The sequence below is a fragment of the Xenopus tropicalis genome, chromosome 6, assembly GCF_000004195.4.
Source record: "Xenopus tropicalis strain Nigerian chromosome 6, UCB_Xtro_10.0, whole genome shotgun sequence".
NCBI classification, from domain to species: Eukaryota; Metazoa; Chordata; class Amphibia; order Anura; family Pipidae; genus Xenopus; species Xenopus tropicalis.
The window spans coordinates 138,570,448-138,594,305 of NC_030682.2; the positions used below are offsets into that span (position 1 = coordinate 138,570,448).

General features: G+C 42.2%; 1 protein-coding gene across 2 annotated transcripts; it reads right to left on the reverse strand.

Annotated features, from left to right (window-relative positions):
• Positions 1-132: 132 nt before the first annotated feature.
• On the reverse strand, positions 133-23,625 carry mrpl13 (mitochondrial ribosomal protein L13). Of its 2 annotated transcripts, none has more exons than XM_012964729.3 (7): positions 22,494-22,657; positions 21,197-21,320; positions 14,163-14,256; positions 13,066-13,126; positions 9,436-9,522; positions 7,135-7,256; positions 133-289 (listed from the first exon to the last, which is right to left on the reverse strand). In XM_012964729.3, exons 2-7 carry the CDS (start codon positions 21,297-21,299, stop codon positions 265-267), a joined length of 492 nt encoding a protein of 163 aa, XP_012820183.1. In that variant the 5' UTR covers positions 21,300-21,320; positions 22,494-22,657; the 3' UTR covers positions 133-264.
• Between the last annotated feature and the right edge of the window lie 233 nt (positions 23,626-23,858).

Below are 23,858 nucleotides of genomic sequence, written 5' to 3' on the forward strand. Positions count from 1 at the left end.
GGAGAACCCTCGGCTCACAATTCTCTGCCCCCAGGAAACATGCAGCTGGGCCTAATCCAGCAGGAACTGCCAGTGCACACTCACTGGCACCGTTTCCATTGGAAACTCAGTAGCATCTTCTGTGCCAAGTAATTCAAATGAACACTTTCTTTACTGTCATCCATTGTTTTTAGTATTAAACATTACATTTATTTTACTTCACCGTGTAAAAAAAAAAAAAAAAAAAAGAGCTAAGGAAATAGAAGGGCAAAGAAATCCTCCCGATCATTTCATGATGAAGTCTGGGGGCCTGCAATAACAGAAAAGAGGAGATGTTAGTGAGCTGCACGTGTATATACTGGGGTATATGTACAGAACATGGGAAGGAATTGGCATCACAGTGACCCCCTAACAGATCTTGGCCCAAAGGCTGATCAGGCAGATACCATATGAGGGGCTCACAGATAGCATGGCCCCCTTTCTTTTATTATAGCCATGTCCAATGTACGCTGCATCGGGTAATTAAGACTTTTGAATTCAGGAATTGGCTAATAGCCATAGTACAAAGATGGTGGTTGGGACCATGAGCCCACAATACATGTCATGTAATCACGATATTACGGGTATCCATATGGACATGTGACCATCAGGGGCCAAAGGCATTTATTAATATGTGAATTCCAAAGCAGTTATCCGCTAATTGGGAGATATGAGTCGGTTTGGATGAAAGTCCATCAGCCCAGGTATCTTCTTGTGTGCCGAAGGCTTTTTTCCATGAACTCCTGAGTCAGCCAGAAAGTATTTTAGCCCTGACAGACTCCTGACAGATATCTGTTAGTGGGAATCACGGTCAGTCAGTTTCTACATCCCATAAAAACAAACAGCATCAAAGGAAGATCCCTCCCAGGCCCCTCTATCAGGTTTTCTTGTCTGTAAGTGAGCGAGTGAGCAGTTGTTTTACCCCCGGGGCAATGTTGTGACTGCCGGGATCCTTCCGCTGCCCTGGTTACACCCTCATAATGGGGACACAGGGTCACTGGGGCTAAATACCTGCCTTCTCTATCCTGTACCAGGCCCTTATGGCACTGCAACAACCCTATATAATGGGATCTGTTAACTGGAAACCTGTTATTCAGAAAGATCCTAATTATGGGAAGGCCAACTCCCACAGACTCCAATATAAGCACATAATTCTACTTTTTAAAAATGATTCCCTTTTCTCTGTGTAATATATATATCTTACATTTGCTAAAATATTTATATTGTTCTGCCCCCAATAAGGGGTAATTATATCTTAGTTGGGATCAAGTACAGGTACTGTTTTATTATTACAGAGAAAAGGGAATCATTTAACCATTAAATAAACCCAATAGGGCTGTTCTGCCCCCAATAAGGGGTAATTATATCTTAGTTGGGATCAAGTACAGATACTGTTTTATTATTACAGAGAAAAGGGAATCATTTAACCATTAAATAAACCCAATAGGGCTGTTCTGCCCCCAATAAGGGGTAATTATATCTTAGTTGGAATCAAGTACAGGTACTGTTTTATTATTACAGAGAAAAAGGAATCATTTAACCATTAAATAAACCCAATAGGGCTGTTCTGCCCCCAATAAGGGGTAATTATATCTTAGTTGGGATCAAGTACAGATACTGTTTTATTATTACAGAGAAAAGGGAATCATTTAACCATTAAATAAACCCAATAGGGCTGTTCTGCCCCCAATAAGGGGTAATTATATCTTAGTTGGGATCAAGTACAGGTACTGTTTTATTATTACAGAGAAAAGGGAATCATTTAACCATTAAATAAACCCAATAGGGCTGTTCTGCCCCCAATAAGGGGTAATTATATCTTAGTTGGGATCAAGTACAGGTACTGTTTTATTATTACAGAGAAAAGGGAATCATTTAACCATTAAATAAACCCAATAGGGCTGTTCTGCCCCAATAAGGGGTAATTATATCTTAGTTGGGATCAAGTACAGGTACTGTTTTATTATTACAGAGAAAAGGGAATAATTTTTTAAAATTTGAATTATTTCATTAAAATGGCGTCTATAAGAGATGGCCTTTCTGTAATTCGGAGCTTTCTGGATACCAGGTTTCCAGATAACAGATCCCATACCTGTACCAACTACACACAGACAGAACCAGGGTTAGATACGGTGTCAAACAGGAAACTTGTTAGGGTGCGCAGATCTGTGACCCACCGACCCAAGCTACTAATCCCAGCACCCTTCCATTAGTGGGACACAAACTCAGCTAGAGGGGACAAAGCCTGCTCATCCCTAATGTCAATGCAATTACTATAATATCCTGTATAGTTCTGGTGGTCATGGAGCCATGGAGCCCCCCCTTAGGCTAAGGAAATGCCTTTTTTGTCCAGAGCCAAAATGGAACCATTCTAGATATTTCCCCAGAGACTGTGGGAAACTGTGAGCCACTTGACTTGCCACGGAATCCTTCCCAAGAATCCTGACCTTCTCTCCTAGGCTGGGGCTTGTAAAGCAGAGCAGCTGGAACACAACGCCCTGTAATTTGCAGCAATAAAACGCTTTAGATAGACATCTGAGTTTGAAACAAATGGTAATTAATGGCTCTTTGGAATGTTCTGCAAATTACAGCCGATACCTGGAAAAGCCTCTCATCCATTTCATGTGCTTTATTGGTGAGCGGGTACAGGGGCAGATGGGATGTTTTACTGCAGGCTTATTAGCCAATTAACCCGATCTATAAAACCATGGCTGATAACAGGCACGGTATTCTCTATAACTACCCCTTTAGGAAGCTTCACAGGAATTTAAAAAGCATTAAGGTTTTAAGGTTGTATCATTAGATCATGAACATTTTCACATTGCCGGTGTGGCCTTTAATTAGGCGGTCTTTAATAATAGCATGAAAGGTACTGTGAAGGTCTTAACCTCAACCTTCTAAATGACCAACATGTCCTTTATGGAGGGAATTAGAGATATTTAAACATGACACAACTCTTCTCTGAAATAAACCTGCCTATTCTAAAGCCACATGAGTTGGGAGGGGGAAATGCCTTGTGCAAGAGGGTCTGCCTTCAGCCTACATCCTCCCAATCCCACAATCCCCTGTACACGTGATGTCAATTAGGAAAGGAACATCACAGTGCAATGCATTGTGGGTTATGTAGTTCCTGCATGCTGTCTGTAAGCTGTGGAGAAGTTGTTACAATTTGTAACATCAGTGTTTTAGTCCCTCCTCCCCTGCCATGTTCCCTTTGTTTATCGGCTCAGGAGTCAAAGGACCAAACATCTTCCCTGCAGCTTGGGCAGCAGAGCTTGCCGTTTTTTGTATTAGCAGTCAGAGACTGTACTATTGGTAGAGTGTCAGCTGCTGGGTTAGAGTCTGCTGTCCAACAAGCCCAAGAGCTTTGAAGTGATCCCCAGAAGCTGAATGACTAGAATGCTCAAATAGAGTTCACTTTCTCATAATATTTATTCTACCAAACCAGCTAAGCATCAGCCTAAGTGAGTGTTAATTAGGAATAATGAGGACAATATCACACTGATTGTGGCCCGTGTTGTTCTTATACAGGAGGCAGTAGCTACAGTAGGCGTGGATGGGTCCCCTATTAAATGCAAGTACCAGTCACTTCAAAGCATTCCTTTATCATTAGTTAAGACTCCCAAATAAATTGAAAGTTTTAAAAGACGAAGGGGGCACATTTCTATTGAGGGCTTTGAAAAGGAGGCATTAGGGGCAGCGCATTGAAACGTTAACTCTAGCGCAGGGCCCTAAAGGAGCAGGACAAATGGGGATTGTAGGGGAACAATATAAGGAGACCTTCACTGAAGGAACACATTTCAGACCGGAAAGCTTTGGCAATGGAGCACAAAGGCTTTGAGTAAGAAATACGGAAAATAAAATGTACAGGCAACATTTATTGCCCTGGATTAACTGCGCATTGTGATTGGGAATCTGCTTGCACAGGGCTGGGGGCTGACATGTTGGGAACCTTTCACACCCAGGCTTTGAGGATTGACTTCGGGCAAGTTTAATACCTCGGAGATCATTAGTTGTAAGCCAGCACATAAGCCGGCAGGCAGACATGAAAGCCACGGGCTTAGCTCCCCCCAGATGCACCACTCACATCCCAGTCTGCACTGCTTTCTCTGCCACCTACATTGTCAGTCACATCATTGTGCCTGGGGAAAACTACAATATCAGAGCTTCTCTGCTTCTGGCCAGTCATATGGGCCCTGTTGGATTCTACTGGCCTGGCTGCACGTGCATCTGTGTCCGGAATTCCACTTCTATTAAATTGTATATATACAGTTACACTTGCAACAGCTACATTGATATACACTCAGCTCCCTATTACAATAGGTAGAAATGAAATTAATAGAGGAGGATTGCTGAAAAATGTAGAAAATCACTAGATAGGGCTGCTGTACTGCTTTTAAAGGGGAATCCTACACAAGGCTTCCCTACACAAAAAAGAAACCTCCAATATACCTACCATTGCAATCTGTTCCTTAAAAAAGTATGAATTAATACCAATTTTATATTCTGAAATACAGTTCTTCTCTTTCTGCATCATGGTGGTGGAGGAGGGACCAAAAGATTGATGTTACGTAACAACTTAGCCACAGCTTGCACACAACATGTAGGAACTACAAAACCCACAATGCACTGCACTGTGATGTTCTTTCCTTATTGACATCACGTGTGCAGGGAATTGCGGGATTGGGAGGACGCAGGCTGACTGGCAAACTTAAAGGAGAAGGAAAGTCATTTTGGCATTTTACTGGCAATAGATTTGCCACCTAGAACACTATATTTATTCTGCAGAAACCATTACTATACCTGAGTAAACAGCTCTAGAAGCTTTCTCCGTTTGCTTAAGACAGCAGCTGCCATTTTAAGTAGCTTCCTGCTGCAGCTCTAGCCGTTATCTCAGATCACACATAATTCTAAAGGAGGTGGGAGGGAGTTCTTAGCATTCTTGTGGGAGGGCGGAGCAGGAGAAGGGAACGAGGAGAGAACTGCGCAGACTCTGGCCCCGTGAATTAAGGATTTTTCTGAGAGAGGAAGTCAGACACCTGAACAACATGTTTACAAAAAAGGAAACCAGAAATCATGTGTTTCTTTTGACAGAGGACTCAGTGCAGCGTTTCTGTGAGTGCTTATGGCTGTATTTACATAGACCTTTCTGATAAAGCTTACTTACTTTTTAACTTTCCTTCTCCTTTAAAGGTACACAGCCATGTATCTGGAATATTTAGATCAGTGCTATCCAGCCATAAGTGAAGGCCATGGGGAAGCTAAGCCTCAGGTGGCAGTGCTATAGATGCTGCAAAGCGCCCACTGATTGCATGCTCAGAAGCCAAACTTCCTGTGGCAGTGATATACTCTGGGGTAGCAAAACCCTTGCTCTGCAGCTGGAGCTGTGTTTAGGCTATGTGTGACTGATTGGATCCCAAGGGTATCTGTCTGTGTGGGATATTATAACTATAGCAGAATATATATATATATGTTTATGATTTTAAACCTAAGCAAACATTTTACTATGATACATGGTCCTGTTTTCAGAAGAATTCACTTCCTAAACATAAGCGACCCTACTAAAGTTTTCCCTGCCATTAGAACAAAATGTGCAGCTCGTGCCATGGTATAGGGAGACATTTCTGTTTTCTCAGGGTATCAAATCTGTGTTTTGTTCACAGGTATTATATATACTAAAACTATAAAAATAAAATGCCAATTGAGATAAAATCAATGCCCAAGGCAATAAGCCACTAAAGGGAAAGGACTTGCTGAGCTGCACTGTTGCACACACAAGATGGGAAATTAGGGGAAAAGGGAGAAGCACAAACTAGTCCTATTCAGGACCAATTTTTGAAACCTGACCCAGATCCGCAACCTGCAACTGCCATATATCTGCTGCTGACCACCATTAAATAGGAAATAAAATATACATAATATAGATAACACAAAATAAAATATATAGATAAGACCCACGATCCGACCCGCAGACCTGCAACCTGCAGACCTGTATCTGGAAAGCCTACCCATAACCCCCAGGGGAACCCCCTTTTCTTGCGGGTACCTGACCCACTGCAGGACTGTAGCACATACACTGACCCACTGCAGGACTGTAACACAGTACAGGCATGGGACCTGTTATCCAGAATGCTCGGGACCTGGGGTTTTCTGGATAAGGGATCTTTCCATAATTTCAATAGGACTGTTCTGCCCCCAATAAATATAAATTATTATAAATTATATCTTAGTTGGGATCAAGTACAGGTACTGTTTTATTATTACAGAGAAAAGGGAATCATTTAACCATGAAATAAACCCAATAGGGCTGTTCTGCCCCCAATAAGGGGTAATTATATCTTAGTTGGGATCAAGTACAGGTACTGTTTTATTATTACAGAGAAAAGGGAATCATTTAACCATGAAATAAACCCAATAGGGCTGTTCTGCCCCAATAAGAGGTAATTATATCTTAGTTGGGATCAAGTACAGGTACTGTTTTATTATTACAGAGAAAAGGGAATCATTTAACCATGAAATAAACCCAATAGGGCTGTTCTGCTCCCAATAAGGGGTAATTATATCTTAGTTGGGATCAGGTACTGTTTTATTATTACAGAGAAAAGGGAATCATTTAACCATTAAATAAACCCAATAGGACTGTTCTGCCCCCAATAAGGGGTAATTATAACTTAGTTGGGATCAAGTACAGGTACTGTTTTATTATTACAGAGAAAAGGGAATCATTTAACCATTAAATAAACCCAATAGGACTGTTCTGCCCCCAATAAGGGGTAATTATATCTTAGTTGGGATCAAGTACAGGTACTATTTTATTATTACAGAGAAAAGGGAATCATTTAGCCATTAAATAAACCCAATAGGGCTGTTCTGCTCCCAATAAGGGGTAATTATATCTTAGTTGGGATCAAGTACAGGTACTGTTTTATTATTACAGAGAAAAAGAAAATCATTTTTAAAAATTAGAATTATTTGTTTATAATGGTGTCTATGGGAGATGGCCTTTCCGTAATCTGGAACTTTCTGGATAACGGGTTTCCGGATAAGGGATCCCATACCTGTAGTGCATTCAGTCTGACATTGAGGTTACATAAAAAGAAAACAAGAGACTCTTACGGAATCCAGAGCTTCGGGAAAGCATTGATTTCTTCTCCCGAAAATTCATCCAGCCTCCTTGGCACCTTCCTTGGCTGTGGGATCTCGGCAAAAAGATTCTTCATGATTTCTTCCGGAATGTCCTGCGAAAGAAAAATGTAAGTGGTGTAATATGTATCGACCTGTCAATATTAAATGGTAAGGGCTATAAGTACTGGATGTAGAATACATATGTATCTTCAAACAGTCTTTATTATCTTTATAGTCTCATTATACACGCTCCTAATGATGGAAAAAAAAAAAAGGCTGACGGTGCCATTGATACATTGATATTCCTGGTCGGATAAACATATTATAGCATGATCTTGGGATTTAGAATAGTCAAGTAGCAAAGAATGTTGGGTTGAAGGAGAACTAAAGAAGTAGGCTAGAAATGCTGCACGTTATGTTTTGGGATTCTGTACCAGACCAAGGCCCCCCACAGCCCACAGCCCTTTAGCAGAGAAGATCTGTGCCCCCAAAAGCTCCCCATCTTCTTTTCTGCTGATTCCCAGCAGAGGCTCTGTGCTGCTGTCACTTACCAGATCTTAGGGGCCGACTCACAATATACTGTATAAATAGAATATAAATGTCACAATACAGGGCTGACTAGTAATTAATACAGATACTTACTACATGGAATCTCAGAAACCAGTGCAATTAGCATCAAAATGTAATAATCAGCCCTGTAGCATCAGCATCTATGACAGGTCATATTCTGCTTAATAATTTCCGACGACCCCTAAGCTTAGCTTCTCAACAGCTTCCCAGAGCCCACTGAGCATGTGCAGTGCCACTGACACTCCTAAACCCCAAGATGGGGTCAGTGCATTATATAAAATAGATACATTATATAAAACATGGCATTTCTTACCATAAGCATTTTTTGGGTTTAGTTCTTCTTTATTATCTCAGTAACAATATAAAAATAATTACAAAATATATTTGCGCAACTGGTTCAAAAAAAAAAAAAAAAATGGCTCACGACGGTCCCTTGTGGATCGAAACGCGTCGATTTGAGTGTGGAGCAATAAAACTACTTTGATAATTTTGAACAATTGGAGCCGTGAGTGCTTTCTGCTGCAGCTATGTGAATATTTTTGGTGAGCACCCGGCGCGTGGTTTGCGATTGGTGAGTGCCGTCATCGGAATAGATATATATTATATATATATATATATATATAGGAAGAAGCTTTTCTCATGGTCTGAGCAGATCTGAGGTGCAGCAGAAGAATTCCCTAATGTTCTGTGGTTTCTTTGGAAGATTTGTCCTGCTGCGCTGCTGTATATCCCACCTCATCTACTTTCTGGCCAATTAATAATGAGAGAATCCTTTCTTTATGAAAGCTTCCTCCCTGGTACTTGGCAGCCCTCCTGCCTTTCCTACTTTACCCTTAGAACAGCAGCCAAGATCAGAGAGCAAAGCTGAAAGAAACGTCTGCAGGTTGTTACTATAATTATCCAAGAGTTCTGTACTGGGAAAGAATGCCATGGACTTTTGTGCAGAAGAACTTTTATGTTCCTACCCAGAAGGTATTAAAAAATACATATACATATATAAAAGCCAAGCTTTCAAGCTTAAAGGGGTTGTCCACCTTTGAGTTAACTTTTAGTATGATGTAGAGAGTAATATTCCGAGACAATTTGCAATTAATCTTTGTGTTTTATTATTTGTAGTTTTTAAGTTATTTAAGTTTTTGTTCGGCAGCTCTCCAGCTTGGAGTTTCAGCTGCAATTTGGTTTCTAGGGTCTGAGGTAAGGTAAGGTAATTTACCTTAGCAACCAGGGTGTGGTTTGAATGAAAGACTGATATATGAATAGGAAAGGACCCCAGGGACAGGGTCCGCTTCCTCCATGTTACATATAAATCCCTGTTCCATGCCGGCTCCGAGGTAAAAGAGTGGGTGGGAAACAGGGATTTGTGCGTTAGGGGGTGGGGGAGTGTCACGCATCAGGGCGGAGGGAGGATGTGTCAGGGCAGGGGGCCTGGTAATTTTGCTACTTGCACCTTTATCCTGCCAGTTGCTCCATGGATTTCTATGCATGATATCAGATTTCATTAGAACTGGCCCCTAAACATACAGTATATCCGGGAAATCAGCTTGCTACAAGGTCACAGTTGAACAGCGCTGCTATAACGGATATAACATAATTGGACTGGTTTGCCTGCAGCACAACATTTTAACTCCGGGAGCCTCCACAACCAAAACAGGACAAGTTTGTCATTATCAGCCAGGGATGATACTTTACTTGTACTTGTAGCTCAGGGTGCTATTTACTTACATCTTCTGGGAAGAGGTGCAATCTCTGCATCATTGTCCTTCTGTGGAGGTTTTTGGGTAACATTCCGTATACAGCAAGTTTCATAATCTACAAAAAACAAGGTAAATCAGTATCCAAGAAACAGATGAGACAAGATCTTGTTTTAAGTGCTGATTTTTGGTGACTGCAGTGGAAGTCTGGATTTAAGGGGAGATAACACCACAAATCAAGAGAGATGTATAATGCATTCATAGTAACAAATCATGGTTGTGCTTCAGCAGCCTCAGGGTATCCCATGCTGCCCTGTATTGTAAGGTCTTTTGGGCAGGGCCCTCTTCACCTCTTGTATCGGTTACTGATTGCTTTATAGGTTACTCTGTATGTCCAATGTATGGAACCCACTTATTGTACAGCGCTGCGGAATATGTTGGCACTTTATAAATAAATGTTAATGTAATGTAATGTATGCATATCCCAGACAATGCACAGAGTACAATACACAGTATAAGCTCACTATATACAGGGCTGCAGATACTAAACATACACTGCCCCCCATAATGTTTGGCACAAAGACACATTTCAAAGTACTAAACATGACTGCTTTACTATACCTACCATAGCTTTGTCCCATACATCATGGTGCCCTGAAATCAGGGGGGGCTGTGTATGAAAAGTGTTGGTGAAACTGAAATGTATGCAAATAGCTTTAAATTAAAGTCTGGAATGTGCACTTTAATCACACCTGAATTGTTGGGTTTAACATTTTTTATTTTACTACCCTCAAGGGCAGATATTAATGAAGGCTTGGATAGGGAGGAGGTATTAGACATGAAGTTGGCATTGCACTACATTTATCCTGCCACGTCTCCTGGGGCTATAATACATGAAATTGGCACTATGGGAATCATTTATCAACAATCGATTTTCAATTTTAAACTTGATTTGGATTTAAAAAAAAAAAAAAAAAAAAAAATTGCAGAGAAAAAACACTGCAACTTTTCCGAGATTTACTATGCATCTAAGTGGCTAAAAATCTGAATTTGACAATATGCCAGGTTAAACTTGCAGAGTTCATGCCGATGGCAGAGGTCCCTTTCCTTGAAGTTCTTTCTTTTGTGTTGAAACTTTCGAGATTTTACTGGGTTTTGTCCAAAAGTCACTACTTTTTTTGAATTGTCACAGCAACAATTCGATAAAGTCGGGATTTTCGAGATTTGTTACGACTTTTCTCGCATCAACTTTTTTTTTTTAATATTAGACATTCGGGAAAACAAATTTAGTCGAATTTGAAAATAACTGAGAAATTATGGAGTTTTAGTAAATCTGCCCCTATATATATCCTGCCATACATGCCAGGGGTATTATACAGGTAATTGGCACTGCAATTTGTTCTGAGGTATTAAATATCATAGTGCCCAAGTGGCAAATAGTGCCCTCCCAGTAGCAATTCTGACCAGTTGGTTAGGTGGCCTACATTCTCCCTATGTCTGTGGGGTTTGTTCCGGGTACTCCAGTTTCCTTTCACACACCAGAAACATACAGGAATGTAAATTGGCTCCTGAAAAAATTAGCCTTAGTGATTGAGATAGGGACCTAAGGGGGTAATGTAATAAAAGGCACTAAGTTTGCCCAGGAGCAGTAACCCATAGCATCCAATCAGCAGGTAAGATTTGGTCACCTGTTTAAAAGCAAACATTTTACTGGTTGCTATGGGTTATTGCACTTGGGCAAACTTAGTGCCTTTTTTATTACACATGGGGGGTTATAATGTAAGCTCCACTGGGGCAGGGATGATAATAATAATAATAAAATCTGTTTGGGAACATCCCTACTTTAAGAATAGTGTACTGTTATAGCAGTGCTATAGTATTCATACTGATGGATTGCTTAGCCAGCCTCATATAAAAAGAAGTAGCAGAAATTAAATATAATAAGATTGTAAGATTGTTAGACTGTAAGCGCTAGGGGGAGGGACCTCCTTCCTACTTTGTCTCATAACACAGGGTACTTAATTTCTGTGTATTTATACTTATTTATTGTATTCATTATAACACTTGTCCTCCCTGTGTATAATTGTGTATATTGTAAGATTGTGCAGTGCTGCGTACCCTTGTACTGATTCATACATACACATACAATAAACAAAGGCCATTAATATCCCGTAAATTATCCTTACTGATCCCGTAAATGCTTACTGATGGCATCAGTTATAAACACTGCTTAGTGATGATTTGTCTCATGTGACTCATTGAAATGTACTATATAAATTAGGCCTTGTGCTCTAAAAAAGCCATGGAACTCCTAGTTAAATTTCAGTACAATTATATTTTACATTATTCCCCACAAAAAGAGAATAAAAATTCAATGGATCCATTTTGGAACTTCCTATTTGGAACTTCTTTTGCAAGGATATCTTTATTGCTGAGGGAGTTAGGACTTTGTTAAATTCACTTTGTGTGTTGAACTGCTTACTTCATAAAGGAAAGAGGAGAGATATAAAGTTTTTCCTCTCTGCCATACAATTAAAAGTACAGTTTTTTCTCTGACAGATTTACTAAGGATCAAATTAGACCAGAATTCCAGTGTTGTATTCTACTGCCATCTAGTGTTCCTTTGTATGTCGCCTATGTGTGTTTCTGGCACAGCGCATTTCACAATTCTCTCTACTAAAGGGAAAGAATCACATAAGAGGGCCTGTATTTAGAACACTGTCCTGTATAAATAAAGCCTTGTTTATTCTAATCTTAAGGCATGCTAAATGCACACGTATGCTTATTCGTTGGGTGCTCAGTGTATGTCATTCTATTGAGCAGCGGCAGGTGGAATCTTAACAAGCATTTTCCCCTTGGGGTTTCAAAAAACGATTAAGATTACACGTTGATTTATGGCCCTAAATGATGCCCGTGGGGAGGGTTCCTGTTCATTGTAACATTCTTAAATGAAGCGTGTAAAACAGTTAGCGGCGGGACAGCGAGCTTAGGGTTCAGGTATATTTTATCCAAACGTCTGCTCTGAAAGTCAAAATCAGCCATGACGGCAGGCAGAAATTCCAGAGATGTATGTTCTACAGAATGCAATGTGTATCCAAGTACTGAATATATTTTTAAAGCTCTCTATACTAAGACTGCTAGTCCCCCTTTTCCTCTGAGCACTATTTACAGGACAATGTTCTGCAACTGTAGGGTAGGCCACCCATGAGAGGGGGGCAGCTTACGGGAAATGTTGGGGTAAATGAGTAGGTAAAAGGGTAACAACTCACGCAGACCCCAGTAGGTAACTCTACAGGAGGGAAAAGTTTCTATCAGCCTTTTAGCTAATACCCTGTGCTGAAGGTTGCACAGTAATCCTTAGACCTCTAAAAAGGGTACATTTTCATTACAGAATTAAAGTTGTATCTTCTGAACCAGCTACAAATAAACTATTGCATGAGAAAACATGTCTAGTTTATGAGAGCCATTTCCGTTCTGCAGCAGTCTCCCCACGGTTACCACTGCATTCCAACAGAGCTCCTCTGCTATTCGCTATATAATCGTGTGCCCTGCTGCCCTATTGCTACTGCCCCATGGCTATACAGATGCTTCCCTCTATAATACATAGCACACAGCTAGCCCCAGTGGAAACTAATGCTACATGCTATACAGCAATACTCACGGCTGTGGGGTCCCTCTGGTGAAGCTGCGCTGCCGTCACTTGCTGAAACCCTCCGGCATAACTGCAAGGAAAATAAACACCTGTAACTGGGAGATTTTTGTTTTTGGACATAGACAGAGATCAAATCCTACAGGCTGACAAACAGTGAAAAACTACAAAACTACTAAATAAAATTACATTTCAATTATTTACAGTAAAAACAAACAATCTCTGCAGGCAACACGCCCTTCTTACGGAGTTAACTTCTAGTATGTGGTTTTTGCATTATTTAGCAGCTCTCCATTTTGGAATTCCAGCAGCTATCTGGTGGCTCGGCAGAGTTGGACTGGGGCATCCAGGGCTGCCACCCCAGTCGTGAGATCACCGTCAAGTGCTCCAAATAATAAGCAACGGCGCAACCCACCCTTCTGGCTCCATCGTGCTAACCCTATAATCTCCTCAGAGGGGAGTGGGTCTGGGTCTGCAGGGCCCACTAGGTTTTTCCCTGTGTCCCGCTGGCCCAGTCCAACACCTTTGTTTTGGGTCCAAATTACCTTAGCAACCAGGCAATGATTTGTATAAAAGACTGGAAATAACAATAAATTAATAGCATTTGTTTTCTAGATGCTGTGGTCAATGACCCCCATTTAAAAGTTGGAAAGAGTCAGAAGTAGAAGGCAAATAATTCAAAAACTATAAAAAGAATAAAGAAGAAAACAAGACCAATTGAAAAGCTGCTGAAACCTAGCCATTCCATTACATATATGTCTCTTGGTGTGAGCATGGGAGCATGTACAATATGGAATTACACTGTAAGCTCAATGTGTGTGAAATCTCAATTTCCTGATTTAAAGTTTTCCCATATTTTACACTTTTTTTTTTTGTCCCATTAATATATATTGCATAATGCATTTCCCGTTTTACACCATTTCCAGTTCTCTCTCTTTATCCTACCGAATAAAGAGAAAATATATTCAGCCATTATATACCCACCAAGTGAAAATATACCTTCTTTTCAAGTAGGATCTACTTGTACTTCATTCTATCTACCCACGGGGCATTGCTGTGTGTATATAACCCCTCCGTACCTGAGCTGCTTGTGCAACCAATACACTTACCCCGAGTGAGAAGAGTACACTTTCTGCTCCCATTTATTGCCAGAGAAAGCAATATGCCTGGTATTCACCACCACCACATGGTCCCCGCAGTCACCTGCACAACAAGGGTTAAAGGAAGATGGTACATCTTTTTAGACATCTTTTTATGATTCTTTTACAAACTTGATAGATTTGTATCCAGCTACTATGTAACTATAAAGTTATGCCGTTAGCCCTGGGCATTAGAAAGAAAGCCACCTCTGTGCATACATATGTGTGCAGGTACATTAGCTTGCCCATTCTGAATATGTAAGCATCAGATGTATGTATGATCCCAGACAAGCGTGTCGGAGAAGGAGCTGCTATACATGGGCACGGGTACAGCAGCTCAATGCCCTGTAGCAATGCACATTATCCTGCAAATGTTATAATAGCAGAGGGAGACACGTTACCCTTCCCCGAGGCCCCATTAGCAAGAGACTGTACAGATAATATACAAGAATTTCTAATCATTTTTTAAATGAAATATTTCCAGCAGCTGCCACTCAAATATTCTGACATGAAAGGAAGAAAGAGGTCGGTAAGTTGAGCAGACACAAGCCCAAACTGCTTCTTACTGAACCCTCAAGCTCCCCGACAAAGAAAACAAAAAATATATGGAAATAAATAAATAAAAATGCTGTCAGACCGCAATAAATTTATTTCTGACTTTCCTTGTGGTGCCATCAATCTCCCCTTACATAAACTGGAGAGTTCAGCTCCATAGAGAGCGGCGCCCCGGCCCTTGGTGCAACGCTCAGTGGAACCATTAAATCACAGGCAGATTACAGGAGAGCACATCCGATCGAGCGCCTCTCGCCCCACAGTGATTTACACGCCGCTAAAGCCATCGCCTCCTGACAGCCTAACACAACAATATTTTTTCTCTGAGACATTTGTGTTGTAATTGAACAGTAAGAGGGCTGATTTATAGGCGCATATATATACCTGCATTTAACTATACCTGAAATAAGTAGCTGCTACGTGTAGCTGGCCAGCTATAGGCTATATTGCTTGCTAGAAAAAGAGTTGTCTTTATCTACCCCTAACAAATACCATAACCAAGGTCTTGCCCTTGGCATATACTAAGCAGTGTCGGACTGGGACCCCGGGGGCCCACCAGAAAACCTTACACCCTAGGCCGCTTTCTAAACTATTTTTCCTCCTTTCCTCACCCAACCTCTTTATTCTCCTAGTCTCTTTTATTTACATGCTAACATCTATTTCTCCTCTTTCTTCTTATTCATAGGGAATGACCATGAAACAGGCTAAATGGTTAGGAGAAGGAGGGCCCACTTACACCTGGGCCCACCGAGAGTTTTCCTGGTATCCTGGTGGGCCAGTCCCACACTGATACTAAGGACACACTCTAGCCACCTTATTCACCAATAAACACCAGCATTATACTGGTGGAACTTCCAGCAGCCCTTAAGGGATAAGGCTAGTACAAGCTGGAGGTACAGGAGCCCCCCATAATATTTGTTAAGTTCCCCTTTAGTTCCCCATTGATGACATCAGCAGTCATGCACAAAGTGTGATAAGTAGTACTTAGGCCGAGCAACACTAGCAGCTCACAGCATGTGTAGTCCTACCAACACCCTGCACCGTGCAAACAACTCATCAAAGTTAAAGGAGAACTAAAGCTCAACTAAAGAAGTAGGTTAGAAATGATTTACATTATGTTTTGGACTTCAGTACCAGCCCAAGGCACCCACAGCCCTTTAGCCGGGAAGATCTGTGCCCCCAAAGATGCCCCAGTAGCCCCCCATCTTCTTTTCTGCCGATTCCCAGCTCTGTAGCTTAGGGAGCCACTCACAATATATACAGAATATAAAAGTCACAATATAAGGCCAATTAGTAATTAATTCAGATTATTAGTACATAACTTTGCACAACTTTGATGACCTGAAGCATTACTGTTATAGAGATTTTAAAACTTTAGGCTGGTGCAGTTAGTCAGTATATAAAATACATTTTACACAGTTCTACTTATATTTGTTTTTTGGGTTTAGTTCTATATTAAGAAGAAAAAAAAAAAACAGAATTTCATTGAAATTCTTTGTCAAAGGTATGCTACAACCCTTGGATGCTACAGTAGCCTTGGGCTTAAAGTGATACTGACATGGAAAAACTACTTTTCAAAATATTAATCTACGTAAAATGTTCCCTATAGGTCATGTTGATCGTTTTTCGCTGATAGGCATGCTTTTGTAAGTAATGGTTACATGAAGTTCCTAAACCTGACTGTTTTGCCAACCTGTCACTTCTCAACCTGTCAGTTACAGCTTCTAATGCTAACGGCCTACTGCTGCACAAATATGGCCGCCCCCTCATAGAGGAACATACTTTTAAGGCAAAATTATAAATAGCATGCAAAGATAATTTAATGATAGATGTAAAAAGGTTTAATTTCTGGTGTTAGTATCTCTTTAAGGTGCCCTTTAAAAGGCTACTACACCCCTACTATGGCTGTGTAGAGTTGGATTTAGAAAGCCTGCTGTACCCCCTTGCCCTACTCAGCCTATCTCGCTGTACATGCCCCACCGTGTTAGTTCCCAAGCCTGATTTTACTCATTTACACTGACGGATCAAGCGTAATTAGGGGCTTAGGATTTCTCAGAATATCCATGGTTATATGCAGGGTAGGAGGTACTACTTTTGCATTTCTGCAGCAAACAGATATCTGACTAGGGTGTAAACCTGTTAATAACAGATTGCTGACCTGGTCAGGGTAATAAGGAGAATACAGGAATATTAAACCAAATGATTGTTGATCAGTTACAGCTGCTGTATCATTTAACAGACCAAGCAATTATCCCCCAATCAATGTAATGTTCCATCATGTTGTTCTCTTGAGCAGCAGCACCTTCTCCCATATTTCAGAGACCTAACACCCTTGTAGTACAAAGAAAGTCCATACCTTGGGGTCTGAGGTACCAAGGGCACATGTCCCAACAGCATGAGGTGACAAAAAGCTCTGACAGTTATATAGGGCACTGGGTACAGCAGGCCTGTGCAGTTACTGATATTTCCAGCCCACAAGCCTTTAATACATAGTCCTGAATGAGAAGTCGCACCTTCAGATATATTAGTGTGAATAACCCCATTTGTAACAAGGCAGGAATTCTTGGGCATTGAGGTGCAGAGGTAAGCGGATAGAAACCACAGGAGGAGTAGAAATATGAAGGGCAAGTTGAAGAATAACTTGTGTGCAGCTGCATTACTGTAGGGCATGTGAGGTTCTAATGTAATGATAAGTCACAGAACTGGTTCTGCTCATAGGAATATCCAGCGGGCCAGGGGGAAGCGGCCGCTCCTGTCTGTTCTTACATGTTCAACATGCAGCCTTACAGTTCTGCACAATCATTTGTGTAATATTCAGTCACATTCCATAGCCAATTCCCAGCGACCCCTATAGGTAAGGCATTTCCCTGAAAGCTCTGTTGGGCCGAGTCCAACAATGTCGGTGAAGTAGGTGTAAAGAGGATGTGTTTAACTTCAGAATTCTAGCAAAATAATGGCATATGTTGCAAATGGCTTATGTTTTTAATGTAGCAGAATTACAAGAGATTTTTATCTTTTTTTGTGTGCATTAAAAAGAGATGATTGGATGCACTTGCTAACAGACAAAGGCAACTAGAAAATGTAAAGGAATGCTATAAAATGCTCAGACCCGGTGTCCCCCAGAGTGATATTGACACAATGGCCTTATGTACCTGTGTGCGCAATAAGTGGGCACAAAACCCCTCTAGTAGTTCTGCCAATTGCGGGTGGCATATAAGGACAGGCTGGTTCACCTGTAAGTTAACTTTTAGTATGTTATAGAATGTGCAATTCTATGCAACTTTTCAACTGTCTCAGTTATTTATTTCTTATAGTTTTTGTTTAGTAAGTATTTGCCTTCTTCTTCTAACTCATTGCAGCTTTCAAATGGGGGTCACTGATCCCAGCAGCCAGAAAACTATTGCCCTGTGAGGCTACAATTTTATTGTTACTTTTGTATTCAGGTCCCTCTCCTATTCATTTACCAGTCTCTCATTTAAACCAATCCCTGGTTGCTAAGGTAATTTGGACCCTAGCAACCAGATAGCTGCTAAAACTCCAAACTGGAGAGCTGCTAAACACCAATTGCAAACTGTCTCAGGATATTACTCTCTACATTATACTAAAAGTGAACTCAAAGGTGAACAACCCCTTTCAGGTTGGACACAGGTTCTATATCGATTAGCCCACATATCACTACAATACAGTGTGTCCTGTAAAAGGCAGATACCTTGATGTCAGTGACATAGCATGGTTGGTGCTGGCTGTATTTTCAACAGTGGATTAAACACCAAAAATGCTAATAGCCTGACCATTTGAGGACTGCAACCCTATTTTCCTTCATATGCCTTGATATGTAGAATCCATATGGAAGTGGTTTCCAATAACAGCCCAAACACCACATATAAATAAAAAAACATTGTGGACTTCATGTTTACATCACACAAAACTTCTATATGTCACTGAAATCATGTAAATATCAGCTGCTTAATATTTCACAGCTGTTAGCCTGCTTCTCCCTCTGGTGTTAATAACTGGAATTACAAAGAACAATGTTGTGAAAATGACATTAGCCCTTGTTGTAATGTAATTATAATGCCCCCATACTTGTTGGAAATCGTATTTCAAGATAGTGACTGAGAAGCCGTGCTCAGTTTGGAATCTGATAAGATAAGGATGCTGACTGAGGATGGTTTAACACAAAAGGGCAAAGAACAAGAAGAAGCAGAAGGATTTAGGGCTCTGGCACACGGGGAGATTAGTCGCCCGCGGCAAAACTCCCTGTTCGCGGGCGACTAATCTCCCTGAGTTGCCTTCCCCTGCCATCCCATCGGCAACAATGTAAGTCATGGGTGGGATGGCAGACGCGGCGGGGCGATTTCGGGAAAAAAGACTTGCGAGTCTTTTCCGGTGATTTGCGCGAAATCGCGCCGCCGCGTGTGCCATCTCGCTGGCGACTTACATGTTCGCCGGTGGGATGGCAGGGGAAGGCAACTCGGGGAGATTAGTCGCCCGCGAACAGGGAGTTTTGCCGCGGGCGACTAATCTCCCCGTGTGCCAGAGCCCTTAGAGAGCTGGAGTGGGCCTACAATTGGCAGGATCAAATGCATGAAAAGGATGACTAACAGGATTAAAAAGTTAGGGTCACTGCCACTGAAATAGTAGTTAGTCTTTACAAACACCCCCAATGCATGAATCTACAGTGGCTTGCAAAAGTATTCGGCCCCTTGAACTTTTCCACATTTTGTCACATTACAGCCACAAACATGAATCAATTTTATTGGAATTCCACGTGAAAGACCAATACAAAGTGGTGTACACGTGAGAAGTGGAGGGAAAATCATACATGATTCCAAACATTTTTTACAAATAAATAACTGCAAAGTGGGGTGTGCGTAATTATTCAGCCCCCTGAGTCAATACTTTGTAGAGACTGAAATCCTTGCCCATTCTTCTTTGCAAAACAGCTCCAGCTCAGTCAGATTAGATGGCCAGCGTTTGGGAACAGCAGTTTTGCATTTTGGCCAAAAAGTTCCATTTTGGTCTCATCTGACCAGAGCACCTTCTTGGCTTGTGGCAAACTGCAAACGGGACTTCTTATGGTTTTCTGTTAACAATGGCTTTCTTCTTGCTACTCTTCCATAAAGGCCAACTTTGTGCAGTGCACGACTAATAGTTGTCCTATGGACAGATTCCCCCACCTGAGCTGTAGATCTCTGCAGCTCCCCCAGAGTCACCATGGGCCTCTTGGCTGCATTTCTGATCAGCGCTCTCCTTGTTGGGCCTGTGAGTTTAGGGGGACGGCCTTGTCTTGGTAGGGTTACAGTTGTGCCATACTCCTTCCATTTCTGAATGATCGCTTGAACAGTGCTCCGTGGGATGTTCAAGGCTTTGGAAATCTTTTTGTAGCCTAAGCCTGCTTTAAATTTCTCAATAACTTTATCCCTGACCTGTCTGGTGTGTTCTTTGGACTTCATGGTGTTGTTGCTCCCAATATTCTCTTAGACAACCTCTGAGGCCGTCACAGAGCAGCTGTATTTGTACTGACATTAGATTACATCTATATTTTTAGATAAAGCCCTAAAAATAACAAATGGGAGGATGTTCTGAACATGAAATAGTTGGCAGGCACCAATCGTACAAAAGTGACTTCCTGGAAATGCATTGTAGGTACCCCAAGGATATTGTAAGATACACAATACATGCACAGATTTTATCGTTATCCAACTGAAATTTTCTAATCTGTCCAATTGACTAAACGTCCAATCGCTACAGTACAAAAATTCGGAGTCCACACATGGGCATAAAGGAGGCCATACACCGACAGATTTAAGATGACAATTAGACCAATTCGACAGCTTGTCTGCCCGTGTATGGGGCCCCCGACATGTGTCCCCAATCGATATCTGGCCAAAAATCAGGCGGGTGTCGATCAGGCAGGTTTGGATTGGCTCATTAATGTGGTCCTTGGTCCTATGCCCGCCATTGTAATTTGATCATTTGGCCCTACGTGGGCATATCGGGAGAACATCCACTCCTTTGGAGGCCAAATGTGTACGGTCACCTTAATAGCCCAGTGTTTTTGCAAGCAACAAAATGCAGTTAAAATGGGGCAATGAGAAAATTGTGCGTGTTGGTCTGTGAGACCTGTGTGTAACAAGGTAAGTAATGCCCTGGGATAGCTTTATAAATCTTACAGGCAATGCAAACTACATGTATTAGTAATTTATAGGGGGTATATACAGTACATTAAAGAAATACTGACACCAGCAATTAAACCTTTTTTACATCTATCATAACACTGTCTTTGCCTGTTATTTATCATTTTGCCATAACACTATTTGCCCAATGCTTTTACATTACTTATCTAATCCCCCATGTTCCTCTATGAGGCCCCCCTCCCCGCAATGTGCCCCCTTTTAAATAACACAGTCTCCTATTTAACTGAGAGACCCCTCAGCCATGATACTTACTCAGGGCATGGTACATGGGCTTGTGTTTCCCCTTGAGGTGCACAGCACACAATGAGGCGACCTTCCCAGGAGGCTGCATTCTGGCATCAATTAGGTACCACATTCTGGAAAAGGTAGCCCATTGCTTGGAAAGAAGAGACAGTGTTAGCCAAGGGATTTGAAACAAATGGACAAACTGTATCTATTATTAATGGCACTGCCATGGATAATATGTATAAGGAAACTAAACAATCAATTACAAATGGCCCTGCTGCAATACTAGGGCTTATGGCTGTTGTACGTCTTCCCATGGCCAGTAGCCCTTTCCATTTAAAGAGAGATTCACCATTATTATGGTATATAGATGTTCTTTCATCTGTTTTATTATATATATTATTTGTTCAACATCTACAATGTTACTTGCTAAGGATTAATCGCCCCTGCAGCAATCTGGACATCAACAAAGTCGAAGAACAGCAGAGGGACTGGATAGTTTTTGGGGTTTTTTTTGGTTGCCAGGGATAGTGTCCCCCAACAACCAAATAGCATTGTCATATACAGGCGCTCTCTGTCTGGGTAAGGGCGCTCTCTGTCTGGGCAAGGGGGGCTCTCTGTCTGGGCAAGGGGGGCTCTCTGTCTGGGCAAGGGGGGCTCTCTGTCTGGGCAAGGGGGGCTCTCTGTCTGGGCAAGGGGGGCTCTCTGTCTGGGCAAGGGGGGCTCTCTGTCTGGGCAAGGGGGGCTCTCTGTCTGGGCAAGGGGGGCTCTCTGTCTGGGCAAGGGGGGCTCTCTGTCTGGGTAAGGGGGGCTCTCTGTCTGGGCAAGGGGGGCTCTCTGTCTGGGCAAGGGGGGCTCCTTGGCACCTCAGGTCCCTGACAGGGGAGGGCTGTTTGCGAATGGCTTCTCCTTATCAATAAGGGACAGCTCTAATGTAACAGTTATTATACACTTTCTACTTTATATACAGTCATTTTATTATCAGACTCACAGCCTTTATAAACCAGGTAACCTAGAGCAGGGCTGAACTGGGAGTCAATACAGACCCTGGCGTTATAAGTACCCAGAGGCCCAAACAGCCCCCCCAGCCCAATAAATGGTGACTGTCTGTGGCACCTTACATCCACCCTGGCATTCCCAGTACCCAGAGGCACAAACAGCCCCCCCCCCCCCAAGCCCAATAAATAGTGACTGTCTATGGCATACCTCCCAACATTTCAAAACGAAAAAGAGGGACAAAATATTTTCTTGACCACGCCCATTATATGGCCACACCCCCAGATGTCCCATTTTTGCACACTGTCCCGCTGTCCCAGATACTTACTGAAATGTCCCACTGTGTCTTTAAGTGTCCTGCTCGTCTTCAGGTCTTTTTGGCTTCCTTCGGGTTTCCTTGGCTCCTTCTGTCACTGCTGTCTTTGGGTCTTCACAGCTTCTATCCTGCACATTTTTTTTTTTTGCTGTGGGTGCTGGTGCTGCTCAGGCTGCGGGTCACAAAAGTTACGCTGGTGCTGCTGTGCCTTTATCTACTACTGTACAAGCTCTACTTACTGCTCCTTTTTTTAAAAAAAATAAGCTTGGTGAGTCCCTGACTGTAACAAAGGTTTTTATTCATAATTAATATTAATTATTTATTAATTAATTATTAATAAACACCTTTGTTACAGTCAGGGACTCACCAAGCTTATTTTTTTTAAAAAAAGGAGCAGTAAGTAGAGCTTGTACAGTAGTAGATAAAGGCACAGCAGCACCAGCGTAACTTTTGTGACCCACAGCCTGAGCAGCACTAGCACCCATCCTGTTCGTTCTGAATTTTAAGCAAAATGGCTTGGTCTGCCATACTCACATCTCGCGAGACTTGCATAAAACTACAAAAGGGCCGAGATGCCGAAGCACCTGAAGGAGCCGGAAAGAGCCGAAGACAAACGCGCGGAAGAAGCCGTGAAGATCCGAAGATAGCAGTGACGGAATGAGCCGAGAAAACCCGAGAAGACCTGCAGACGAGCGGGACTCTTAAAGGCACGGCGGGACATTTTGATAAGTATCCGGGACAGCGGGACAGCAGGCGTAAAGCGGGACAGTTGGGACCTATGGTCTATGGCACCTTACAGCATAAATGTAGAAAAAGGCAGGTACTCCGGTATGCCTGGCTTTTTCTACGTTTATGATGTATCCATGATGGCTCCCTCTGGCTGAAGGTCTGGGGCATGAGCACCTGGGCCCATCTATACTACGGGTGAGATTTCTGTGACATCTATGTGTTTCCTTTAATGGTCTTTATTTAAGCACCTTACAGCCCCCCCCCCCCTCTGCCCAACCCACAGACTGCCAGCCCGGGCCTGACCTACAGTACCCGCCCTTCCTGCCCCAATACTGCCCACACTAACACGGCTGAGAGTGGCAGGGCTGCCCGGCCCCTGTACCTGAGCGCTCCGGCTGTAACTCGCCATCCCGGGGGGGTCACTGTGACACCATGCACCTTCCCCGTGCTGTCAGGATGCAGGGACACACTTCCTGAGTGCAGCAGCATTCACCTTCCGGCCAGGAACGCCTCCCCCTACCCGTATTACTTAGCCCCCCAGCAGACCTAACAACGATATTCAAATTCAGCTGTCTCCAACTCTCATGAAACTGCTCCACGGCCGTGAATCTGGGTTTTACAGAACGCTTTCCCAAGCCTAAATCATCT

Bases quoted from the DNA above. Each gene is read 5' to 3' on its own strand.
- mrpl13 (XM_012964729.3), bottom strand. From the start codon at position 21,299: ATGTGGTACCTAATTGATGCCAGAATGCAGCCTCCTGGGAAGGTCGCC. The intron at 9,523-13,065 runs GTGAGTATTGCT...TGTTTTTTGTAG, and splicing joins ACCAGAGGGACCCCACAGCC to ATTATGAAACTTGCTGTATA. The intron at 290-7,134 runs GTAAGAGTCTCT...CTGTTATTGCAG, and splicing joins TTCCCGAAGCTCTGGATTCC to GCCCCCAGACTTCATCATGA.